General features: G+C 36.5%; 1 protein-coding gene across 1 annotated transcript in view; it reads left to right on the forward strand.

Annotated features, from left to right (window-relative positions):
- The window catches only part of EAF2 (ELL associated factor 2), a 63,361-nt gene that overhangs the window by 30,980 nt on the left and 6,520 nt on the right, over positions 1-25,861 (forward strand). The window contains exon 6 of the mRNA XM_090277284.1: positions 21,702-21,959. Coding sequence (XP_090133410.1) covers positions 21,702-21,959 — 258 coding nt within the window. The remainder of the gene's footprint in view (positions 1-21,701; positions 21,960-25,861) is intronic.

Raw genomic sequence — 25,861 nt, forward strand, 5'->3', positions numbered from 1 at the left:
GAACTTGTTCTAGGGACTATTAAATGACATAGTATTTTCAACAATAATTTTACAATACTAGGAGTTCCTCTACGTGTCAATTTTTAAGTAGAGACCTTAATAAACACACTGTATTGAAGCATTATATCATAGAGGATAAGTTAACATGATCCAAGCATAAGATCTAACTTTGAATAAGAATTTACATTGAGATGTTTGTATAGCCTGTCCCTTTGATAGCCTTCTTTTAAATACTTTTTTGACGCTACTCTGCCAGTATCACCTGCTATGGTCGAATCATGTTTTCAGATTTATATCTATGTGTCTGGCACTTGTATTAGTGTCCTATGGTTTAATATTTATATTTACATCTTTAAATATCTGGAATTTTAGTTTAAGGAACAAGATAAGAATTCAAAATTCTCTTTGTCTCAATAAATAGTATTGATAGAGAATCAACAAATATTGTATTGATAGAGTATACATTAATATCCATTTATTGAATAAGCCATCGTTTCTTTCACTTTATGAAAAGTCAGTTTTATCACATGCAATATTTTTATATGTACTTAAGTCTCTCTCACAACATAAAATATACAGTAGTCAATAAAAAGAGGATGAGGCAAAAAGGGGTTTACAGTTTTGAGTATGTAAAACACAGAGTTTATTTTTGTATTATTATTTATCAATTATTATATTATTTTCCAAACAAACAACTATAAATCTGCTGTTTCCCTACCCTGTATATAAGAAATTGATCAAACTCACTAATGCTTTAAAATGCAATTTTAAGATTAAGTGAGAGTTTTTCATTTATGAGGCTAGCAGTAAAACATTTGTCAGTGTCCAGCAGTGGTAAGAACAAAAGTGGTCAAAGAGGGAAAAAAGGGGGATATCTGTTATAGTGTGAACAATAAAAATAAAGTTAAAAAATAAATAAATAAATAAATATTGAGACTGCTCCAATACAAAGAAAGAACATAAAAGGAAGCAAGTATGTTCATACATTTTTTAAATTTTATTTTATTTTTAAATATTTTAATTGTTTATACTGTTACAGTTGCCCCAATTTTTTCCCCTTTGCTCCCCTCCACTCAGTCCACCCTTCACTCCCTGAATCAATCCCCACTCCATTGTCCATGTCCATGGGTCATTCTTACATGTTCTTTGACTAATCCCTTGCCCTTCTGCCATTCACCTGCTCTCTCCTCCCTTCTTGCAGCTGTCAGTCTGTTCATGTTTCCATGTCTCTGGTTCTATTTTGCTCATTATTTTATTTTCTTCATTAGATTTCAGTTATGTGAGATCATATAGTGTTTCTCTTTCACTGACTGGCTTATTTCATTTAGCATAATAGTCTCTAGTTCCATCCACGGTGTTACAAAAGGTAGGGATTCATTTTTCTCTGCTGCATAGTATTCCATTGTGTAAATGTACCACATTTTTTTTGATCCACTCATCCACTGATGGGCACTTAGGCTATTTCCAGTGTTTAGCTATTGTAAATGGTGCTGCTTTAAACATAGTGGAGCATAAGTTCTTCTGCATTGGTGTTTCAGGATTCTTAGGGTGTAATCCCCGTAGTGGAATCACTTGGTCAAAAGGCAGTTACATTTTTAATTTTTTGAAGAAATTCCATACTGTTTTCCACAGTGGCTGCACCAGGCTGCATTCCCACCATCAGTGCACTAGGGTTCCCTTTTCTCCACATCCTCGCCAGCATTTGTTGTTTGTTGATTTGTTTATAATGGCCATTCTGACTGGTGTGAGGAAGTATCTCATTGTGGTTTTAATTTGCATCTCGCTGATGGCTAGTAATGTTGAGCACTTTTTCATATGTCTATAGATCATCTGTATGGCCTCCTTGGAGAAGTGTTTATTGCCATCCTTTGCCCATTTTTAAATTGGATTGTTTGATTTCCTGGTGTTGAGTCATATGCATTTTTTTTATATTTTGGAGATTAAACCCTTTTCCAGTGTATCATTGGCAAATATGTTCTCCCATACAATCGATTCCCTTTTCATTTTGATGCTAGTTTCTTTAGCATACAGAGGCTTTTTAATTTGATGTAGTCCCATTTGCTTATTTTTTCCTTTATTTCCATTGTCCAAGGAGATATATTGGCAAAAATATTGCTGTGTGTGTTATCTGAAATTTTACTGCCAAGAGGACTTTTGTGATATCATATCACGACTTATATTTAGGTCTTTTACCCATTTTGAGTTTATGGTGTAAGTTGGTGGGCTAGTTTTATTTTTTTGGCATGTAACAATCCAGTTCTCCCAACACTTTATTGAAGTGACTGTTTTTACTCCATTGTGTGCTCGTACCCCCTTTGTCAAATATTAATTGACCATAGAGACCTGGGTTTATTTCTGGGTTTTCTATTCCATTCCATTGATCTGTTTGTCTGTTCTTATGCCAGTACCATACTGTTTTGATTACCATGGCCTTGTAGTATAGTTTGATATCAGGTATTGTGATCCCTCCAACTTTGTTCTTTCTCAGGATTTCTGAGGCTATTTGGGGTATTCTTGGTTCCATATAAATTTTTAAAATATTTTTTCTAGATCTGTGAAATATGCCATTGGTAATTTAAGAGGAATTGCATTGAATCTATAGACTGCTTTGGGTAGTATGGACATTTTAATGATGTTAATTCTTCCAAACCATGAACGCGGTATATGCTTCCAATTATTTGTATCTTCCTCAGTTTCTTTCTTCAGTGTCCTATACTTTTATGAGCACAGGTATTTTACATTCTTGGTTGAATTCATTCCTAAGTATGTTGCAGACCTCTGACCAGCGGTGTCCACGGCGTTGTGGATGAAATGAATAAATGCACATGGACTGCAAGAATACTGTGGAGAAGAGGGACAAAACTAGCCACTCTCTAAAGGAGAAAGAGCGCTTTGCCCCTGCCTGAACAGGCTTTTATTAACTTTGTGGGTGGATTACATCCAAGAAAGTTATAAATCATTGTGCCAATTATTGCCTTGTATGATTATTACTTTTATGTAACAGAAGAAAGAATGTTATACATGCACAGATGATAAGGATAACTGACCTAGCCACATCCTGTCCTTGAAAATCAATTCTGAATAGAACCTGAGAAACTGCTTCAAGGTTACACGCTGAACATCTGTTGTTCTCAGCCCAGGATGAGAGAGTCCTTTAGCAGAAAGCAAGCTTTTTAGCTATTATAGAAACTCAAGCCTGGTTCCCCATGGTAAAACTGGTGTGTGGAGTGGGTCATGTGTGCCACCACACTCCCAGTGGTTTTCCAAATCTGGGGCTGAGCTACATCTGCCACCACCAAGCACCCCGGCTTCCCATAGAGGTACTTTATTTTTCCTGTTGTATAGTAAATGGGATTTTTTTCTTAGTTTCTCTTTCTGATAGTTCATTGTTGGTATATCAAAATGTCATCAATTTCTGATTATTGATTTTGTATCCCACTACTTTGCCGATTTCACTTATTAGATCAAGTAATTTTTTGGTGGAGACTATAGGGTTTTCTATGTACAATATCATGTCATTGCAAATAATGACAGTTTTCCTTACTCCTTTCCAATTTGGATGCTTTCTTTCTGCTTGCTTAATCACTGTGGCTAGAACTTCCAGTACTATGTTGAATAAGAGGGATGAAAGCGGACACACTTGTCTTGTTCCTGATCTTAAGGGAAATGCTTTTAGTTTTTGCCAATTGAGTATGTAGGTTTCTTGTATACAGCCTTTATTATATTGAGGTATGCTCCCTCTATTGCCACTTTGCTGAGAGTTTTTATCATAAATGGTTGCTGGATTTTATCAAATGCTTTTTCAGCATCTGTTGATATGATCATGTGATTTTTATCCTTCATTTTGTTTGTGATGTATTATGTTTATTGATTTGCAAATATTGTACCCTTCTTGTATCCCTGGAATAAATCCCCCTAGATCATGTTGTATGATTTTTTTGTTTGTTTTGGGGGTTTTTTATTGTTATTTTATTATAGTTGTCCCAGCTTTTCCCCCTTTGCCCTCCTCTCCCCAGCACAACCCCCAATCCCACAGTCAATCCCCACACTGTGGCCCATGTCAATGGGTCATTCATTCATGTTCTTTGACTAGTCCCTTCCCATTCTTTCCACCATTATCCCCCTCCCCCCTCCCCTCTGGTTGCTGTATGATGTTTTTAATGTATTACTGGATCTGATTGACAATATTTTTTTTGAGGATTTTAGGATCTATGTTCATCAGAGATATTGGCATGTAGTTTTCTGTTTGTTGTGTCTTGACCTGGTTTTGAAATTAGGATAATGCTGGCCTCATTAAGAGTTTGGGGCTCTTCCCTCTTCTGGAATTTTTGGAATGGTTTAAGAAGGATTGGTGTTAGTTCTTCTTTGAATGTTTGATAAAATTCACCTGTGAAGCCATCTGGTTCAGGACTTTTGTGTGCCAGAAGTTATTTTGATTACTGCTGCAATTTCACTAGTTATTGGTCTATTCAGGCTTTCTGCTTCTTCTTGATTCAGTTTGGAAGATTGTATGTTTCTAAAAATTTATCCATTTCGTCCAGGTTGTCCAAATTCTTGATGTATAATTGTTCATAGTAATTTCTTACAATCCTTTGTATTTCTGTGTATCAATTGTTACTTCTCTTTTGTTTCTGATTTTATTTATTTGTGTCCTCTTTTTTTTCTTGAGTCTGGTTAAAGTTTTGTCCATTTTCTTTATCTTTTCAAAGAACCAGCTTCTAAATTTATTGATCCTTAGAATTGTTTTTTTAGTCTTTATGTCATTAAATTTTGCTCTGATCTTTCCTTCCTTCTGCTTGCTCTGGGCTTTGTTTGTTGTTGTTCCTCTTGTTCTTTTAGATGTAGGGTTAGGTTGTTTATTTGAGAATTTTCTTTTTCTTAAGTAGACCTGTATTGCTATGAACTTTCCTCTCAGGACTGCTTTTGCTGTGTCCCATAGATTTCGGGTTGTTGTGTGTTCATTTTCATTTGTCTCTAGATACTTTTTGATTTCTTTCTTGATCTCATTGTTAACGAATTCATTATTTAATAACATGTTATTTAGTGCCCACATATTTGAATGTTTTTGAGATTTTTCCTTGAGGTTGGTTTCTAGTTTCAAGCCATTGTGATCTGAGGAGATGTTTGATGTTATTTCAGTTTTCCTGAATTTGTTAAGGCTTGTTTTGTGTCCTACCATGTGATCTATCTTTGAAAATGATCCATGTGCATTTGAAAAGAGTGTATATTTTGCTTCTTTGGGGTGAAATGTTCTTTAAATATCAATTAAGTCCATTTGATATGGAGTTTGTTCAATGCCACAATATCCTTGTTGTTTCTTGTTGTTGACAGTGCGATATTAAAATCCTTTTTGATGACTGTACTGCTGTTAATCACTTTCTTAAAGTCTTCCAAGGTTTTCCTTGTATATCTAGGTGCTTTTATATTGGGCACATATATGTTTACCAGGGTTATATTTTCTTGTTGGGTTGCTCCCTTTATTATTATGTAGTGACCTTGTTTGTCTCTTGTTAGTGATCCTTGTTGTGAAGTCTGTTTTGCCTGATATATGTATTGCTACCCCAACTTTTTTTTTTTTTTTAATGTTCATTTGCTTGGAATATTTTTTCCATCCCTTCTCTTTTAGTCTGTGTAGATCTTTTGTTCTGAGGTGGGTCTCTTGTAGACAGCATATATGCAAGTTGTGTTTTCTAATCCATTCAGCTATCCTATGTCTTTTGATTGGAGCATTTAATTCATTTACATTTAAGGTTATGAATGATAGGTATTTATAATTGCCTTTTTTTTTTTCTTTTTGTACCTGTGTTTCTCTCTCTCTCTCTCTTTCTTTTTCACTCTCTCTTATTCTTAAAGCAGTCCCTTTGGTATCTCTTGCAATGCTGGTTTGGTAGAGATGTATTCTTTTAGCCTTTTTTGTCTGGGAAGCTCTTTATTTTGCCTTCCATTTTAAATGAGAGCCTTGGGGGATAGAACAGTCTTGGTTGCAGGTCTTTGCTTTTCGTTACTTGGAATATTTCATTCCACTCCCTCCTGGCTGATAGTGTTTCTGTTGAGAAATCAGCTGATAGCCTTATTGGAGCTCCCTTTTTTGTTACTAGCTATTTTCTTCTTGCTGCCTTTAATATTCTCTCCTTGTCTTTAAATTTTGCCATTTACATTGTGATGTTTCTTGGAGTGGGCCTCTTTGGATTCATCTAGATTGGGACCCTCTGTGCTTCCCGAACTTGTGTGCCTTTTTCCCTTACCAAGTTAGGGAAGTTTTCTGTCATTACTTTTCAAACAGGTTTTCTGTCTATCCTTTGCTTCTTTTCTTCTCTTTCTGATATCCCAATGATGTGAATGTTGTTATATTTCATGTTGTCCTGAATTTCCCTTAATCTATCCTCATTCTTTTGGATTCATTTTCATTTTGTTCCTCTGACTGGGTGTTTTCCATATCATGTCTTTCAACTCCCTGATTCAGTCCTCTGCTTCATTTAGCCTGCTTTTAATTTCTTCTAGTATATTCTTCATTTCAGGTATTGTATTCTTCATTTCCACATGGTTCTTATTCATATTCTCTATGTCCTTTTTCATGCTGATATAGTTCCTATAATGTTCCTTGTAGTTCTCACTGAGTTTCTTGAGTATCCTTATAATCATTACTTTGAATTCTATGTCTGATAAATTGCTTGCCTCAATTTTGTTTAGCTCTTTTTTCTGGGGATTCCTCCTTTCTTTTTGATTGGGGGTTGTTTCTTTGTCTCCCCATTTTAGGCGACTATTTTTGTTGGTTTCTGCATATTAGATTGGTCTGCTTTGACTCCTTGTCTTTGTGGGGTGGTCTTCTGTAGTAGAAGTCCTGCGGGACTCAGTGGTGCATTCTCTTTGATCTCCTAAACTGGATGCTCCAGGGAATGCTCTTCATGCAGTTTATGTGGGTTGTCTTGTTGTAATTGGGTTTTGGTTGTTGCTGGCTTGTTTGTTGGTGGGTTCTCCCCTCCAGCTGGCTAAGAGTCGCAGCCCCCACTATGTCTTGTATGCTATTATACAAGTGCTGGCAGAACAAGACAGACAGAAAACAAAACCCACACCAGCAAAAACACCCCCCCCAGTTGTAATAACAATATCAACAATAAATGAGCAAAGATTAATAAAGGTGGAAGGAGAATAAAATATTATACAAAAGGAAAAGAATATGATATGAGTAAAGGAAAAAAATGATTTTGAGAGGGTAGAGGGAGGAGAGATAAGAGTAAGGAAAAGATACCACACTAAGAGAGGGATAAAATAAAATTTCAAATGAAAATAAGAAAGGGCAGGAGGAAGGCAAATGGAATAATACAGGGAAGAGTAAACTATGAGATTTGAAAATTTAAAATATAGTGAGCAAATAGAAATGACATTGAAAAAAACAAGAACAACCATAATATCAACCACAAACAAGCAAAAATTAATAAAGGTGGAAAGAGAATAATAATATTATAAGAAAGGGAAAAAGAATGTGAGATGACAGAGAGAAAGAAAAATGATTTTGAGAGGATAGGGAGGAGAACTAGTAAGAGTAAGGAATTGAAACAAGGCATAGAAAGGGGGAAAATAAAATTTAAGATGAGAATAAGAAAGGTAAGGAAGACAGCAAAATAGAGTAAGTAAAATATGAGATTTAAAATAAAAATAAAATTTGAAAGTGCACTGTAAATGTTTACATTTTGCTTTTGTAAATATCATGTGTCAAATCTTCCCACACATTATCTCAATTAACCTTTACATTTTTTCTTAATAAATATTTTAAACATAGAAAATACAGATAATAATATAATAGATCATACACCTACTTTGGTATAGGTTTAAAAAATATTACAGAAGTCTCTTTCCTTTCCAACACATTCTTTCCTTTTTCTACCTGTGCACATGTCTGAATGTATGCTAAAGGATTCATATACTGTTCTATTTATTGAAACAGTTTGTATATGATAAGTTTTTCTGATTCTTGATAGTTTGGGTAAATTTTTTAAATGACTTTAGGTTTACTCAGGTTTTCTATTTCTTTTTTATTTAATTTTGGTAATTCATATTTGTCTTGAAACTATCCATTTAATTCATATTTTCAAATTACTACCATAATTTATCTATACATATCCCTGCAATATTCATAGTTATGGCCACTATTTATTTCTAACACTGATTATTTGTGCCTTGTTTCTCATTTTCTTGACCAATATTGCTAGAATTTTGTTATTCTTCAAAGAACCAGCTTTTGGTCTTAGTGAGACATAGTATATGTGGTGACTAAGAATGAAATCTTTGGAGTCAGACTACTTGGATTTAAATCTCAGCTCTATCACCAATCAGCTGTGTGGCCTAGGGAAAATTACTTAACCTCTTCTTTCTATATATCCCCATAAATTTGATAAATTACATGAAATGGACCAGTTCCTTAAAGGACATAAAGTTCGCAAGAAGAAACAGATAACCTGAATATTCCTAAATCTTCTAAAGATATTGAGTTGTATTTAATACCTTCTCCCTACCCTAAAAGATATAAATCTCCAGCCACACAATGATAGATAATTCTACCAGTCAATTAAGAAGAAATAATATCAATTTGATACAAACTCTTCTGTATAATTAAAAAGGAAGTAATATTTTCCAACTCATTCCTCAAGGTCAAACCGAAGAATGACATTACAAGGAAAAAAAAAACTACAAACCGATATACACAAAAATTTTAAACAAAATCTTATTAATTGCACTCTAGCTGGTGTGGCTCAGTGGACTGAGCACCAGCCTGCATACCAAAGGGTCACTGGTTCGATTCCTAGTCAGGGCACATGCCCGGGTTGCAGGCCAGGTCCCCAGTTGGGGGCGTGTGAGAGGCAACCACACATTGATATTCCTCTCCCTCTTTTTGTCTCTCCCTTACCTTCTCTCTAAAAATAAATAAATAAATCTTTAAAAAAGTTTTTTTAGCAAATTGCATTTAATAGTATATAACAGTGATTCTCAACTAGAAATAATTTTGTACCCTAAGGGGACATCTGGCAATGTCTGGAGACAATTTTGGTGTCACAACTGGGGGGCAGTAGTGCTACTGGCATCTAGTGGATAAAAGCTAGGGATGCTATTAAACATCCTACAGTGCACAGGACAGCAACAAAGGATTACACAAACCCAAATGCCAATATTGCTGAGGTTGGGAAATGCTAATATGTTAAAGTACATCATGACCAAGTGGTATTTTCGCAGGAATACAGACTTCCAAAAATCAATCAATATTCTCTGTATTAAAAACTGAAAAATAAAAGCCATCTCAAAACAGCAGAAAGAACACTTGAAAAATTTCAGATCATTCTTTTTTAAATATTTTTTCGAATTACAGTTGACATACAATATTATATTAGTTTCAGGTGTACGACATAGTGATTAGATATTAATATAACTTCTGAAATGCTCCCTCCAATAAGATTTTAAAAAGCTGTGTGGCTGCATTAATATTAGAAAAAGTAGACTCGGAGCAAAGCAAATTACTACAGAGTGGGATATCACAAAAACAAAATACATGAATCAAAAACCGATAGAGTTGAAAGGAGAAATAAACAAGTCCACGATTATGCTTGGGTTCATCAATACTCTGCCCTCAGCAAGTGAAAGCCCTGTGAGAAGCACTCACAATAAAACACCAGGACACAGGACTTCAGCAGCAAAGCAAGGCATTTATTCATGAGTCTGCAGAGTTGGGCACACAGCCAGCCAGGGGCATGTGTGCTCGAAGTAGACAAAGTAAACTGGTTTTATACTAACGTGATTAGCTCCCTCTCCCTTCTCCTTCTCCCCCGTTTCTCCATTACTGGTTAATCTGGGTTCACAATCTAACATGATTAACTACTTAACTAAGGGTGTGATTAACTAAGAGTAATCTAGTTATAGGTCTATCTCCAACTTATTTGCAAAGTTACCTAGCTACATCTTCCTTCCTATTTCTCTGTGTTTGGTGATGACAATCTTCTTTCTTTCAATCCCAGAGATATGTGTGAGGAGCTGCAGAATATTTCCTGGCTGCTTTTCCATGATTTATCTGTTAATTATCTCCTACTGGCTTCTTTGTCCCTTACAATTCCCCCTGTCTCTTTTGGAAAATTGAGTACTCAGACCTCTAATTTGTCCCTTCAAACCTTATGAGGATTTCTTGACTCTCTGCCTCATAGCAAGGATTTTCTTCAGCCTCCAGGGGAAGGAAGTTATTCTGTTGATAAGTTACTGGCATCTGTTTAGTTAGTGCAGTCTCAATTAATCTCTGAACTAAACTTCTGATCCAGGGAATAATACAGCAGCCTAAAGCTGTGAGGATGCCTGCTACCACTATGAGAGATATGAGAGCTGATGATATCATTCCTTTCCAATTGCCAAACCAGTTTTCTAACCATCCTGTTTTAGGATTATCAATGCCTGAGTTTTCTGCTAGTTCATTTGCTAGGGTGGTCAGTCCCCACAGAGACTTAGTGATAGTTCCATCAGGAACTATATTATTAGGGATAAGTGTGCAACACTGTCCCCCAAGCATTACACATACACCTCCTTTTTCTGCCAACATCATATCCAGTGCCATCCTTTTCTCCCAGGTCATTCTGTTACAGAGCAAAAAGGGGTTCTTTTATGTGGCACCTTGGTGTAAAACCCAACAACTAGTGTTGAGGAAAACAGGTCTTTATTTACAATATTCCAACCTGTGGAGGGCAGTGAGCACTTCAGCTCGGGGCCCTTTCCTCCCACTGGACCCAGCACTTCCCTTGCTCCCCAAAAGGCTATAAGCCAAAAACATGTCCAGAAGTTCCCTATCTCTTATCTGTCAGCTCTCTCCTTCAGGATCTGGCATATGATGTTATCAGCCTCCGTATAACAGTCCAGGAAAACATGTGTCATGTTGCACTGGATCACACATGGTTTTCTCTCTTCCCTTTCAAAGCTGCATGGATCTCTTTCCTCCTTGCAAACTGCTTGGAACACTCCTCTGCAAACTGCGTGGTTCCCCTCTCTCACTCTCACTACCCCCCAAATGGCTGCTGCCTTATTTTTAAATCCCTGACCATGGCCTGTGATGCACTGGGCGTGGTAACTGGTTCTGACCATTCACAGAATTTTTCACAGGCCCTGTATACTCTTTCCTCACCATTCTGTAGTCAAAACCCCTCCCATCTCCTTGGGGCCTTGGACTAACCAAAGCCATTTGCATAACTAAGACACTAGCTACCATAGATATGCAAAGGAATCTTAAAAGCTGCCCCCTTCTTCCATCCCCCAACTGCAGGCTCTGGGGATTTTGGGGGAGTGACCTGCTCTGTAACAATTCGACTGGTAGTGTCTAATTATGGAATTATTCCTTTTATAGCATCCCTAGTATAATTGATAAACCTCTGCTGGTTATAATAAATATAGTTTATCCAATCAACGTTTTTATTAATGGTCAACCACCAGAAGAGGACTGACTCAAAACCTGCTGCTATTTGATTTTTAGCCTTAAATTTATCTGGAGCTTCTCTAAGGACCCTAATGACATCGATGTAGATGTGAGGATTGAATGATCCACCAGGCGTTGTTGACCTCTTTTTACTCACCATTCTATAGTCATAATCCCTCCCATCTACTTAGGGCCTCAGAAGAACCAAAGCCATTTGTACAACTAAGATACCAGCTACCAGCCCTAGCTATGCAAAGGCATCTTGAAGGCTGTCTTCTTCCCTCACCCCCCAACTGCAGGCTCTGGAGGATTTGGGGGGACCTTACTCTGTAACAATTCCCTCTCTCAGACTTCATACCCTTTATAATCTTATAAGGACAATGGGCGAAGGTCTTGTGCTCCTCTAGCTGCTTCAAGCTGGACGTGACTATTGTCCTCCTTACCCTTGGGTCTAGAAATCCCTAATGGAGTAGGAGCGAGGAGGGAAGGGTGGCCTTCCCACATGGCGAAGGATTTTGTAAAGTTCAGATCAGTTGGCTGTTCCCGATCAGTGGCATGCTCAATTTCCAAGGGCTGGCACTGCTGAACAAATTGGCATTCTTGTCGTATTCTGGGGCAACAGATTTGGCAACAGGGTTAAAAGGCATAACTAAAACTATAACAACTAGATGAAAAAAGGCAGGGATTAATGTTTAATGTCCCACATTGGAAAAAAAAAATTGACTTCTTTGACGGAATGTGTGCAAGGCATGTTACACCTGTTCAAAGCCCTTTTGCCCACTAAACTTAATTTGGGCTGAGGGGAATACCTTAGGATTTTCACCTTCTCTGACCTCTGGGCCCTTTCTGTCCAAGCTATGGGACAGAAAAAGAGAACCAGTTTTAAAGTAAAGCCCACAGACTGCTCCACACTTTACCAAACCAGTCAATTAGTTCAGCCAAACCATTGAGTCTCAGGAGGTGGCGATGCAGATGGGCTTCTTAAGTGAGGCCTATATGTACAGACAATTACTTAGGTAATGAGATTATAGGCTAATACACTATGCAAACAGGAAGAAGAATATACATATTAATTCACATAACATAACACAAACCAGCCTCTGAATCTGTAACAGTGTTGACATCCAGTCACAGGGCTTTTGCTGGAATGATATTTAACAGTGGCAATTTGACAGGCCCTCCTTGCCTGTAGATTGAACGTTTATGATGATATTACAGACCTAGCTTTACTTCTAAACGGAAACAAACTTTTAAAGACAGCTGTACTAGTTTATAGTCTACAACTGAGCCTTGTAATTTTCCTCAAATCATGATTTTTCTCCTTAAGATTACCCTCCTTGTCATTAAAGGGACTGCATTAAGTCCAGTTTTAATTTAGCTTGTTCATTTGCATAAACACAACAAGAACAGCAATTGATTACATATAATCTTTAAGTCTGCTTTGCTGGAACTCACACAAGGAACCTTCAGGTTGACTTTCAGTCTGCCCTCTGGGCACAGAAGATGAGCCACACAACTGCCATCTGGCCTTGCCTGTAAAACTCATGCTTTTTACAAGTGCTTCAGGTTTTCCATTGTGCCTTAAGGTTCCTCCTAGCCATCTTTCAGGAAAGTAACCTTCATTCCTTTCCTAGAAAGATTACCACGAACCGCACAACCAACCAGGGTATCAGGCTTTTTCCTCCTTGGCTTTCATTAGCCTTGAAAGCCAATTCTCATTCCTCAGGGCTTTCTGGTAACAACCAAAGCCTAGGCATGCCTCCTTCAGGCCTGACATCCCAGTCAAAGCCTCAGTTGACAAAACCAGTATTAGTAACTGGTCTTATTAGTTTTATGCAAAGAAATCTTATGTCACTTCTTACTTCTTTAGAATGCCAAATACTGGAGGGATTAGGTAGGGAGAAAATATAAAGGCGTGAAAGAAAATCCTTGTCCTTCAAAATTGCATTTCCATGCATTATACCTTCCATTACTAAAACTATACAATTTCTTTTCAAAATTTTTATAAACTTTTAACAAACCTTTTTTATTTTCACACCTTACACTTTCTCTGGTTGCCTTTCTTTCATGTGAAGTTTTAACTTTCCCTGGGAAACCTCAATATTTTTCTTTCAGAGCATAAACAGAGCAATAATTCAAAACAGAGACAGCTAGGCCCTCTCTCTCCAGTATGTCCACTGGCCTCCTAGAGAAACATGCCCTTGGCAGAGACATGCTCACTTGCCCAGGCTGAAATGCTCATCAGCCCTGAATGACCCTTCCTGGGTCCTGAGTGGCAAAAGGCATTCTCCCCAGTTGGTTTACAGACGACCTTTCCTAAGTCTCATTGGTCAAAAACAGATACAGAGAATTCCACAACAGAACAGACCAAAATACACTTTTATAAAATCAGAACACAAGCAGCTGGAGTTTCCTTTTCCCATATTTAAAACTTCCATAACTGTTTCCTTTTTATTATTACAACTTTCCACAGACCTTCTGCAACATTCACAAACTTTCTAAATACGGTTTACTTCTTTAGATTTAACCATAACATGCTTCTAATCCTTGTTCTTTTCCACACTGTGAAGGACTATACTCAAACTCAGTATCTGGCAGCTAAAAGTTCCTAGATTTGCAAAGATATACTGCAGCTTTCTGAAGCTTCTGCTTCTCCTGTCTTCTAACATACACTTTCTGAGCTTTCCTGTGGAGTTTTTCAATTGTTCTGTCTGGCCCATTCATCTACCTTCTGCAATTTCTTATAAATATCTGGCCAGCTTCTGTTACAACGGTGACTTTTAAGAGTACCTGCCCTACAGCATTCTCTGGATTTAGACCAGAATACTTTCTCATCTGGTCCCTGAGCTTCTGTAGGAAGGCTGATGGAGTTTCATCTCTTGCTGTGTTTTGAATGCCTTAGAGGCATTCTGTGCTCGGGAAGAACTCCTTGATTTCCCTGCTGATGAGGCTCCTAATGTCTCTCATATGAGCCCTATTGTCCGGCCTGTTATTATCCCATTCAGGGTCTATATTGGGAAACTTTTGTTCAGCTGGGACAAGTCCCTGACCAGAAGGATGTTCCCTTTCCCATATCCTCATAGCAGCCGTCTGATCATTCCCCTCTCTTCTGCACTGAAGAGGATGTCTAGTATAGACATTAATGCTGTCCACATGTATATGCTGGGTCCAAGGAACTGGTCTAACTGTTCTGCCAATTCAAAGAGGTTCTCTGCCAAGCGCTACGTATCATGCTTGAGGTTTCTAACTTCAGTGCTTGTTAAAGGAGCATTGACATATCCAATTTGTCCTGGGCCCATGAGGACCTCCCTAAGGGGAAACATCAGCTGCTCTGAGGGAATGGGGAAGTTCTTCAGGTCTTGCTTACATTGTTCTAATTCTTTTCTTAATCTTGAGTAAGTTCCTGCTGGTGCTGTGGGTGTCATGGGCACGGCTCCTGGCCGGGCACCTGTTATATATCCCTGGCTTGGTTCGTTTGTACTGTCTGTCCATGGTGCCTTTGTCCAGTTGGTCGCCAGCTGGCCAAGGCTGTAAGGTGGCGGGAAACAGGATAGAGGGTCCCAGGCTTTATCTTCTTTTTCTTTTATAGGTAAAAGACCTGTAGACCTGCCAGTAGGTTGTGACCAGCAGAGAGCATATTCCTTCTCTTCCTTAGAGCTTATGCCTGATCACTCACATATTAGATCAGGACTGGACAAACCCAAGTTTCATCAGACCCAAATTGGGGCCAGAAAACATATTGCCCCTTAATGGGTTCCTTTGGCCAAAGGAGACAGCAATATTTTACCGTTTCCTGTTTTTGCTTATTCTGGGTCCAAGGATCTTCTCCCCATTGCTCTAACATTTTTCCAAATGGACTATTGGGTGGAATGTCTGTGGGGTGTTTCTTTGCCCCTTCTTCTTTAGTTTCCGTAGGAATAGAATTTTTATTTCCCATCCTCAGTCTATTCCTGTGGCTGTGGCTGAATTTGGTTGTGAGCTCAACCCCCCCCCACACCCCGATATTGGAAGTTTCTTGCTCACACCCTGTATACTTAACCCCCTGTACTGGAAGTTTCTTGTATACAGACCCCATATACTGAATCCCTCCTTACTGGAGATTTCCTATATATGGAGACACCGTGAGCTCAATGCCCCACATTAGAGGTATCTTGCCCACAGCCCGTGAACCCAACTCCCCTTATTGGAGGTTTGTTGTCCATGCCCTTTGTAGTCAATCCCCTGTACTGGAGATTTCTTGCACATGCCTGAGATTCACTTCGTCCATCTCCGGTTGTTTCCTTCATGGGAGAATGGAACCAGAGATCAGGACTCTGTACTCGCTTCATATTTTGAGCTATATCTCAGCCACACACACACACACACTTGATCTCCAAGGATGCCCAACCACCAAGGCAGTAATTAAGTCCAATTTTTTTTTTACCTTGGCCCATGCACGAGGTTGCCTGGTTACCGTGGTGTTTGCTTTCGTTTCTCCCCTGCATCAGTTCTACTGCTGTTCCAACAAGAAGTCTCGGGTCTTTTTCCATACACTGTGAGGCAGGTGGGCTCTGGGTTAAGTGGGCCACCCAAAAGCAGGTAGGACGCATCTCCCCACCTCGTCTGAAAGCCCCTTCCCTCACATAGGCTTAGGATCCTGGACAAGCCCCAAAATTGTGAGAAACACTCACAATAAAACACCAAGACACAGGACTTCAGCACCAAAGCAAGGCATTTATTCATGAGTCTGCAAAATTGGGCGCACAGCCAGCCAGGGGCATGTGAGCCTAAAGTAGACAAAGTAAATTGGTTTTACACTAATACAATTAACTCCCCCTTCCCTCTTATTCTCCCCGGTTTCTCCTTTACTGGTTAATCTGTATTCACAGCCTAATGCAATTAACTACTTAACTGAGGGTGTAATTAATTAAGGATAATCTATTTATAGCTCTATCTCCAACTTATTTGCAAAATTATCTAGCTATATCTTCCCGTTTCTCTGTGTTTGGTGATAACAGTCTTCTTCCTTTTGATCCCAGAGATATGTGTGAGGAGCTGCAGACTGTCATTTCCGGGCCCCTTTTCCATGATTCATCTGTTAATTAGCTCCTACTGGTTTGAGAGTCCCCTGGCTGGTTTGGCTCAGTGGATTGAGCGTCGGCCTGCGAGCTATGTGTCGCTGGTTCGATCTTCCAGTCAGGGCACATCAGAGAAGGAAAACTCTGACTCCAAAAAACCTCCGCTGCCTTGCGGCATACCTCTTCAGGGGAAAGGCTAAGGGAGTAAACCCCGACAGAAAATCCGGAGCAGGAGTCCCTAAGGCGGTTTGACGTTGTAGTCAACACCGGCAACTCCTGCGGCGCACCTGAAGCCAAGCTGTATTGACTCCGTCTTTCCCTTGGACCCTTCAGCTGCGAAGAGAGGGGGGGTCTGCTGCATGGGCAACAGCAGACCCTCCATATCACCCTGCCCAGGCTCTGTAGCTTCAGCTTCACTGGAGAGGACACTCCAGCGTCATCGCAAGATGTCGATTCAACACGGGAGGAGACAGATACCGTGTCACTCCGGAGTCGGACTGCACAACCATTCTCGGCGGTGCAGATAGACTCTTAAGAAGCTACACCATCGTCTCTCGAGACGGACGGCTGCCGAACGAATTGACACCTATATATCTATATTATATCTATCATGCAACCACAGCAGAATTCACCTTTTTTTCAAATGGAATATTTATCAAGACACACCATATCCTGGGCTATAAAACAAGCCTCAATAAATTTATAAAAACTGAAATTATTATATGTTCTATAATGAAATAAAACAAAAAATGACAAGAAGACTTCTAAACATTTAGAAATGAAACAACACACCTAAGTGATCATGGGTTGAAGAGGAAGAATCAAAGAAAATTAAAAATACATAGAATGAAATGCATAAAGTAAATGCAACATACCAAAACATATAGGATACAGTTAAAGGAGTGCTCAGATGGAAATATTACAATAAATGATTACTTTAAGAATCAGGAAGGTTGTCCTATCCATAATTTAATTTCCTATCTCAACAAACTGGAAAAAAAGCAGATTAAACTCAAAGCAAGTAAAAAGGAGCAAATTATTAAAGGCAGAAATCAATGAAATAGGAAACAGGAATACAGCAGAGAAAAATCAGTGAAATAAAAAGTAGTTCATCCAAATATTAATCCTATTGATAAGCCTCTAGTAAGACTGACAAAATCAAAAGACACAAATAACAAATACCAGGAATAAATGCTATTACAGATTCAGCAGCCATTAAAAGGATCGTAAAGGAATGTTGCAACTTTGTTTATAAATTTTACATTTTAGAACAAATGGGCCAATTCCTGAAAAGCTAAAAACTGCCAAAACTCAACCAAGATGTCAATAATCTGAATAGTCCTATAACCACTAAAAAATTGAAAGTGGATTTCTCAGCAGAAAACTTGCAGGCTGAGAGAGTAGGATGATATTTTCAAAGTGCTAAAAACAAACAAAAAACCCTCGGAACCAAGAATACTTTAACCAGCAAAATTGTCCTTTAGAAACAAAGGATATATAAAGACTCTCCCAGATAAAGAAAAGGTGAGGGAGTTCATCACCATCAGACATGCTTTACAAGAAATGCTAAATGGAAGTTCTTCAAGATGAAATGAGAGGATTCTAATTAATGACATGCTAATTTGTGAAGTTAAGTATATAGTCAAATTTAGAATACTCTGATACTGTAATGGTAATGTGAAACCCACTTTAGTATAAATTTAAAAGACAGAAGTGTTAAAAATAATTGTAGCGACAATAATTTGTTAATGAAAACACAATTTTATTTATTTATTTATTTGTTTTTGAATATACAATTTTAAAAGATGTAAATTGTGACATCAAAACATAAAATGTAAGGAAGGGAATAAAAGGGTATGGTTTTTTTATGAAATAGAAATTATTATCAGCTTAAAATAGACTGTTATAATTGTAAGAGATTTTATTTAGCCTTATGGTAACCACAAAGCAAAAACCTCTAGGGGATACACAAAGAGAAAGAAAGAGAAAGGAATGAAGTATACCACTATGGAAATTCATCAGATCACCAAGGAAAACAGCCAGAGGAACAACGGAGCTCTAAAACAGCCAGAAAGCAATTAACAAGGTGGCAATTTATCTAGCAATAATTACTTTAAAATGAAATGGATTAAATCCTTCAATCATATGATATAGAGCAGGTGAGTGGATAAAAAACAAGATCCTAGGGAGTGTTTAAAGTTAGGAGACCGGGGAGAGAATCTTGAAATCCAATGATTAAAGATCAAATATAGAGCCTCCCTAACCTCTCCCTCACAAAAAAAAATCCAACCAATAGCTACCTACAGGAGACTTACTTTAGTTTTGAGGACATACATAGTGAAAGTGAAGGGATAGAAAAAGGTGGAAACCGAAAGGGTATAACTAAGTCAAAAACTGTCACAAGAGACAAAGAAGGTCATTATAAAAGGATAAAGGAATCAATCATCAAAAGGATATAACAGTTGTATGTGTACCCAACATTGGAGTGTCTAAATATATTAAATAGTGACACATCTGAAGGGAGAAATAGAGACAGCAATGCAATAATAACAGGGGAGTTCAATAGCCCCTTTTCAACAATGGATAAATACCCATGCAGAAAATCAAAAACATAACATTAGATTTGAACTACACGTTAAACAAAATAGACCTAATAGACTTACATAACATATTCCATCCAACAGCAGCAGAATGGACATTCTTCTCAAGCAGGTATGGAACATTCTTCATGATCGATCATATGTTAGGTTAAGAAAAATCGGTCTTAACAAATTGAAGGATATTGAAATCATGTTGAGTATCTTTTCCAACCAAAATAGTATGAAACTAGAGTCAATAACAGGAAGAAAGCTAGCAAAATCACAAATATGTGGAAATCAACATAATGCTGAACACCAATGAGTCAAAGAAAAAATAAAAAAGGAAATTAAAAACATCTTGAAATAAATGAAAATTGAAGTGCAGTATACCAAAACTTATGGGATGCAGTAATAAAGCAGTTCTAAAAGGAACATTTATAACAATAAATGCCTACAATAAGAAAAATAAAGATTTCCACTCACCTAACTTTATCTCTCAAGGAACAAAGTAGGCCAAAAGTTAAAAGAAGGAAGGAAACAATAAAGATCAGGGCAGAAATAAAAGAAATGGAGACTAGAAAACAGAATGAAACTAGGTTGGTTTTTTGAAAAGATAAAATTGACAAACCTTTAATTAGACTAACAATGAAAAAGAAATTTGAAATCAAAGAGACATGGCAACAGATACCATAGAAATACAAAAATTCATAAGAGACTACTATGAACAATTATATGCTAACAAATTTGATTATCTAGAAGAAATGGATAAATTCATAGAAACCTACCAAGACTAAATCATGAATAAATAGAAACTCTGAACAGACCAATAATGTAAGCAGATTCAATCAACAACCAAAAAACTCCTAGCAAAGAAAAGCAGGACCAGATGGCTTCACCGAGAATTCTACCACATATTTAAAGAACAATTAATGCATTTATTCTCAAACTATTCCAGAAAATGGAAGAGGAGGGGACACTGTCAAACTCATTTTATGAGGCCAGCATTACCCTGATAACCAAAGCCAAACAAGGACACTTGTATAAGAAAAAATTATAGACCAATATCTATTTAACATAGATGCAAAAATTCTCAACAAAAAACTGGTGGACTTAATTCAGCAGCACATTAAAATGATTATACATCATGATTAAGTGGGTTTTTTTTGCCTGGTATGCAAGGATGTTTCAACATATGCAAATGAATAAACATGATACACCTTGATAACAGAATAAAGACTAATGATCATATGATCATCTCAATAGATGCAAAAAAAGCATTTGACAAAAATTTAACATACTTTCATGATAAAATCTAATTTGTTGTACTTTTTTAAAAAGATTTTTATTTATTATTTTAGAGAGAGGGAAAGGGAGGGAGATAGAGAGGGAGAGAAACATCAATGTATATTTGCCTCTTGCACACCCTCAGCTGGGGACCTGGATGGAGACCTGGCCTGCAGCCCAGGCATGTGCCCTGACTGGGGATCAAACTGGTGACCCTTTGGTTTGCAGGCTGGCACTCAATTCATGGAGCCATACCAGCCAGGGTAATTTGTTGTACTCTTTAAATATGTACAATTTTATTTGTGAATTACAGCTCAATAGAGATGGCAAAAAAGAAATTCATCTGTATGTATTGCATTACACTGTATGTATTGGAGGAATAAGAGAAAGAATTGGAGGGTAGCTTCTGTGAAAATAGGTTTTAATTTCAGTTTTAATCTTTCACACTTTTATTAAATTTTATTTGAATTATATGTATATTTGAGTATCATAGTATAAATAAATGTAGTGTTTAAATTTAGACAGACTATGTCCTTTAATTTTCATAATCCCAGCATTGGAATATGGGTTGGCTTAATGATAAAGGAGCTTTTATAAAACATTGTGGAGAGTTACTTGAACTCCGTGTGTATGTTGTCCAGAAGTGGAGTAGGAAGAGAGGTACTTCAGAGAAGAGCCAGAAAGCAAAAGTTTGGATCCACGGATGCAGCTTCTCATGAAAATTTGAATTGCTCCCTTTTCTTCCTTCCTTCCTTCCTTCCTTCCTTCCTTCCTTCCTTCCTTCCTTCCTTCCTTCCTTCCTTCTTTCCTTCCTTCCTTCCTTCCTTCCTTCCTTTCTCTCTCTCTCTCTCTCTCCCTCTCTCTCTTTCTTTCTTTTTTTAACTCGTAGTTGGGTAGTGACAAAGAGTGAACTCAAGCTCTAATAATAGGGGAACTGGGTGTCAAAATCTAAAATTCCAGTTTCCAAGCAGAACTTAAAAACATGTATGGTCACAAGAAAGTATTAGCATGATTATTCGTGGAGAGTAGAATTAGTGGAACTTAAAGAAGGTGTAGGACAAGGATATGACATTTCATTTTGTACTCGTAGATGAGCTATTTATTTTTAATTTTTTAAATATTGTTGTTCTATTACAGTTGTCCCAGTTTTTCCTCCATTGCTCTCCACTGTCTGCACCCCAACTAGAGGAGCTATTTAAATAAAATGCTGTGGATGTATGTTTAGTCTTATTCCTTGTCAACACTTTCTTAGAAACTAATACATTCAAACTTTATTATATTTATTTAATATTTATATTTAATATTTATTTATAACCCATTTATTAATTTCTGTTATATTTTCAGAACTGAAAGCAGAAGCTAGTCTAATGGACCAGATGAGTAGTTGTGATAGTTCACCGGATTCTAAAAGTTCATCATCTTCAAGCAATGAGGATAGTTCCAGTGACTCACAAGATGAAGAATACAGATCATCTCCTTCTGATTCAGGGAATTATATCTCAGGACATCTTACGATGTCTGCTATGCCACATGGCAGGATTCCTGATATAGATGCCGGTCATAACAGATATGATAATAGTGGTCTTCTGATGAATATTTTAAGTAAGTATACATAAGTATGAGTAATTAGAAAAGTAAGAATTCACAGTGAAGCCATACTGATTATGATCTAAAATTCTGATAAAGAGAAAGACTCCTGTTTTATTCATTTGGTGTTATTATTATCTTCTTATTGAATTTTTCATTTTCTTTTGACTGTGTGACATAATGTCTAATTGGGTTTTTTTTCCCTATCTTTCTAGATACTTTTCTCTCTCTCCTTTGCTGGTTTACAAGTTTAATCCTCTACTCAGTCATCAGAGCTGGAGTACTGGAAGACTTAATCTTAGGTGTTTTCTTTTTCTTCTATACTCTTTCCCTGGATAATCAATAGATAACTTGGAAATTTGCATCTCTGACCCAGACCTCTGAGCTCTAGATGCATAAACCCAACATTATCTTTTAGTAAAAGATATTTCAAATAAACTTTGTCCAAAACCAACTTACAATATTTGGCTAAGCATATTTTCTTAGTATAAGACAGGAGTCCTCTAATTGTGCAAACCAGAAGCGTTATTGTATTCAAGGGTTGACTTCCTCTCTCTCTCTTTACAGTATAGTCAGTCCTTCACCAAGTCCTGTTTATTTTACCTCCTTAATATTTCTCAAATTCATCTGCTTCTCTGTATCTGTACCCTAGTTAAATATATCATTATTTCCTGCTTGGACTATGCGATGACTTCCTAACTGGTTCACCCCATATCTACTCAAACCCATTTTTGATCTATTGTATACATTGTAGCATATTGATCTTTTCATAATTCAACCATAATTTGTCACCTCTTTTATAAAATTTATTAATAGCTTGTAATTCTTTTAGGATAGCAACAAAACACCTTTACATAATGGTCTTGCTCTTTCTATTACAGCAACATTTGCCCACTTTTGCCACTATACTCAAGTCCTTTCACCCAATCCAGGACCCTTATAAATTGTTGTCTGCTCATCCAGAAATACTTCTTTTCATGTAGTTAACTTTTGCTCCTTTAGATTACAATTCAAAGTTTATTTTATCAAGAAAGCACTTCTTGACCTTCCTGACATGGTCAGATCCCCCTTTTTATAGATCTTCAGAGTAATATCTTCTTTATATCAAATGTCACAATTATAAATTTATATTTATTTATGTGATTTGCTCTTTTTCAAAGTATAAGCTCCAGAAGCAATCTTCTTTATTTTTGATTATCGTTGAATACTAGCACCTAGCTCAGTACCTGATACATAGAACATGCTCAGTAAATATTTTTAATGAAGGCATGCAGGGGGAGAATAGGACTTTCAGTATGTTTAAAACTAATCTCGCTGTGTAAATTAATCATGATAAAGTAAGCAGCTAGGAAAGACTGGCTAGCTCTAGCCTTATAACAGAATTAAATATAAAGGAGCCAAGATTGGGTAGCAGAGAGAGCAAGACTGTTAGTTAAATAGGGACCAGGAAAGATCTTTCGAACTTCCAGTTATCTGTCTTTAATGTTATTACCCCTAACTTCAGGGGTAAAATTGGAGCATCTGTTTTTTTCCCATTACCATTTAGCCCCCTTATACTCCCTCCCCCCTCCACAATCACCACACTGTTGTCCATGTCCATGAGTCCTTTCTCCTTTTGATCAATCCCTCCACCCTCTAAGCTACCCTCTCATAACTGTCATCCTGCTCGCTGTCTGTGAGTCCGTCTGTATTTTGCTTGTTAGCACAGTTTGTTCATTAGATTCTACATATAAGTGAAATCACATGGTATTTGTCTTTCTCTGATTGACTTATTTCACTTAGCATAATGGACAAATAATGGCAAAGGATTTAATTCACTAGGAAGATAAACAATTATAAATTGGTATGCCCATAATAATATATCTTTCCACATATGTATATATATTAAAATATGTAGTTATATATGTGTGTATGTATATTTGACAGGAGTAGGAGAAATTGACAAGTCTTTATCATGATGGAAGATTAATGCATCTGTAATTGAGCAGACAAAATTTAGTAAGGACAGATAAAATCTTTTCACAACATAATTAATGTACCTATTCTAATAGTATAGAATGCTACAATCCAAAACTATCAAGTGGACATATAAGGTATATATAAAACATTTATAGAAATTAATTCCTGCTAGAATAAGGAAATAACACATATTGAAGAATTCTTATTTTATTGATTTTTTATGTGAATATAATACAATAAAAATATAATTAACAAAAGTTAATGTAAAATACATGCTTAGGAACTGCAATACACATGCCTAATAATTTACATGTTAAAAGGAAGCTACAAAGAAAGTACAAAATATTTATAATTAAGCAGTATCAAAAATAATATATCTCCTGATTGTTGGGGGAAGGGGATAGGTGGAAGTGGAAGAGGTATAAGGGGGATAAATGGTAATAGAAAAAATACAATAAAATATAAACTATTAAAAAAATTAATGCTATATCTCAGCAGTTTTGGAATGCAGCCAACATGGTACTTACAGGGAAATTTATAGCCTAAAAAAGATTTTTTTTTTTAAATTGAAAATAAATGAGTAAAAGTTTTACTTTGAAGAACTAGAATAATAATAAAGGAAGCAGAAGAAAAGTAATATAGATTAGAATTTAAATTAAACTAATAGAAAACAAAAGAATGTTAGAAGATAAACAAAATCATACGTAATTTCTTTGAAAACTGACAAAAAGACCAACCTCTGAAAAGGCTGATGAAGAAAGAAAAGGCATAATTAAACAATATTAGGAATAAAAAACTGATTAAAATTATAGCTATAATATGCTTTTATTTGAGAATTTTATTAAAAATTTATCCCAATAAATTTGGCACAGACATAGATGATTTTCTAGGAAAAGTATAACTTACCAAATCTGACTCAAAGAAAATGGAAAGCCTGAAGAAGCTAATTAACGTCTCTTCCTCTTCTACCCTGTTTCCATATCCCCAGGATGCTGGAAAACTGAAGATAGTTTCACAGGTGAATTTTAACAAATTCAAAGAACAATTAATTCTTCTACAAACTGTTTCAGGATATAGAAAAGTATGGAAAGTGACCCAATTTTTAAATAATTCTAGGATAATCTCAATATCGAAACTGTATAAGAACAAGATAAAAAGCAATGTGGATCAATTTCACATAAGAACATGGATGCAAAATTACTAAATGAGATATTAGCAAATTGAATAACCAGTGTACTTAAAAGAAACAAGCTATGTCATGACCAAATGAGGGTTATTACAGAAACTGAAGAAGTGTTCAGTATCTGAAACGGTATCAATATAATTCACCACATCAACAGGTTATAGAAGTAAAGCCATATGATCATTTCAACAAATTTGAATTTGATAAGATTCAATATTTATTAATTTTAAAACTTTTATCAAAGGTTGAATCTGAGAGAATTTTTTTAACTTCATAAAAGTTAATTACAAAAAACAAAACTACTGCCAACATTATAGTAATAGAGACTCTAGAAGCATTCTTGTTAAAGTCAGGAAAGACAAGGAGGACTCATATTATGATTTCTTGTCAACATTGTACTGAAGGTTCTAGCAAATGCAATTTAAAAAGTCAAAGAAATGAGATCGAAGAATTGGAAACAAGAGATAAAACACACCTTATTTATGGAAAATGCAATTTTCTACATAGAAAACCCAAGAGAATCAGCTATCTATAGAAATAATAATAAGAATTTGGAAAGATTGCGGGTACAAAAATTACATGCAAAACTCAGTAGTGATTTGTTATACCTGTAATAACCACGTTGGATTTCTTTTTAAAAAACAGTGGATTTATTTTTTCAATATGTGTTATCCAAACTGGAAGTTTCCTAATAAGAGTAAATAAAACCCTCTCTTACTGTGTACAATCATCCCATTTCTCAAGATTATGAAACCCAGTACTCTCTCTTTTAAAA

The sequence above is a fragment of the Furipterus horrens genome, unplaced genomic scaffold (genome assembly GCF_987537825.1).
Source record: "Furipterus horrens unplaced genomic scaffold, mFurHor1.1.pri manual_scaffold_1, whole genome shotgun sequence".
Lineage (NCBI taxonomy): Eukaryota > Metazoa > Chordata > Mammalia > Chiroptera > Furipteridae > Furipterus > Furipterus horrens.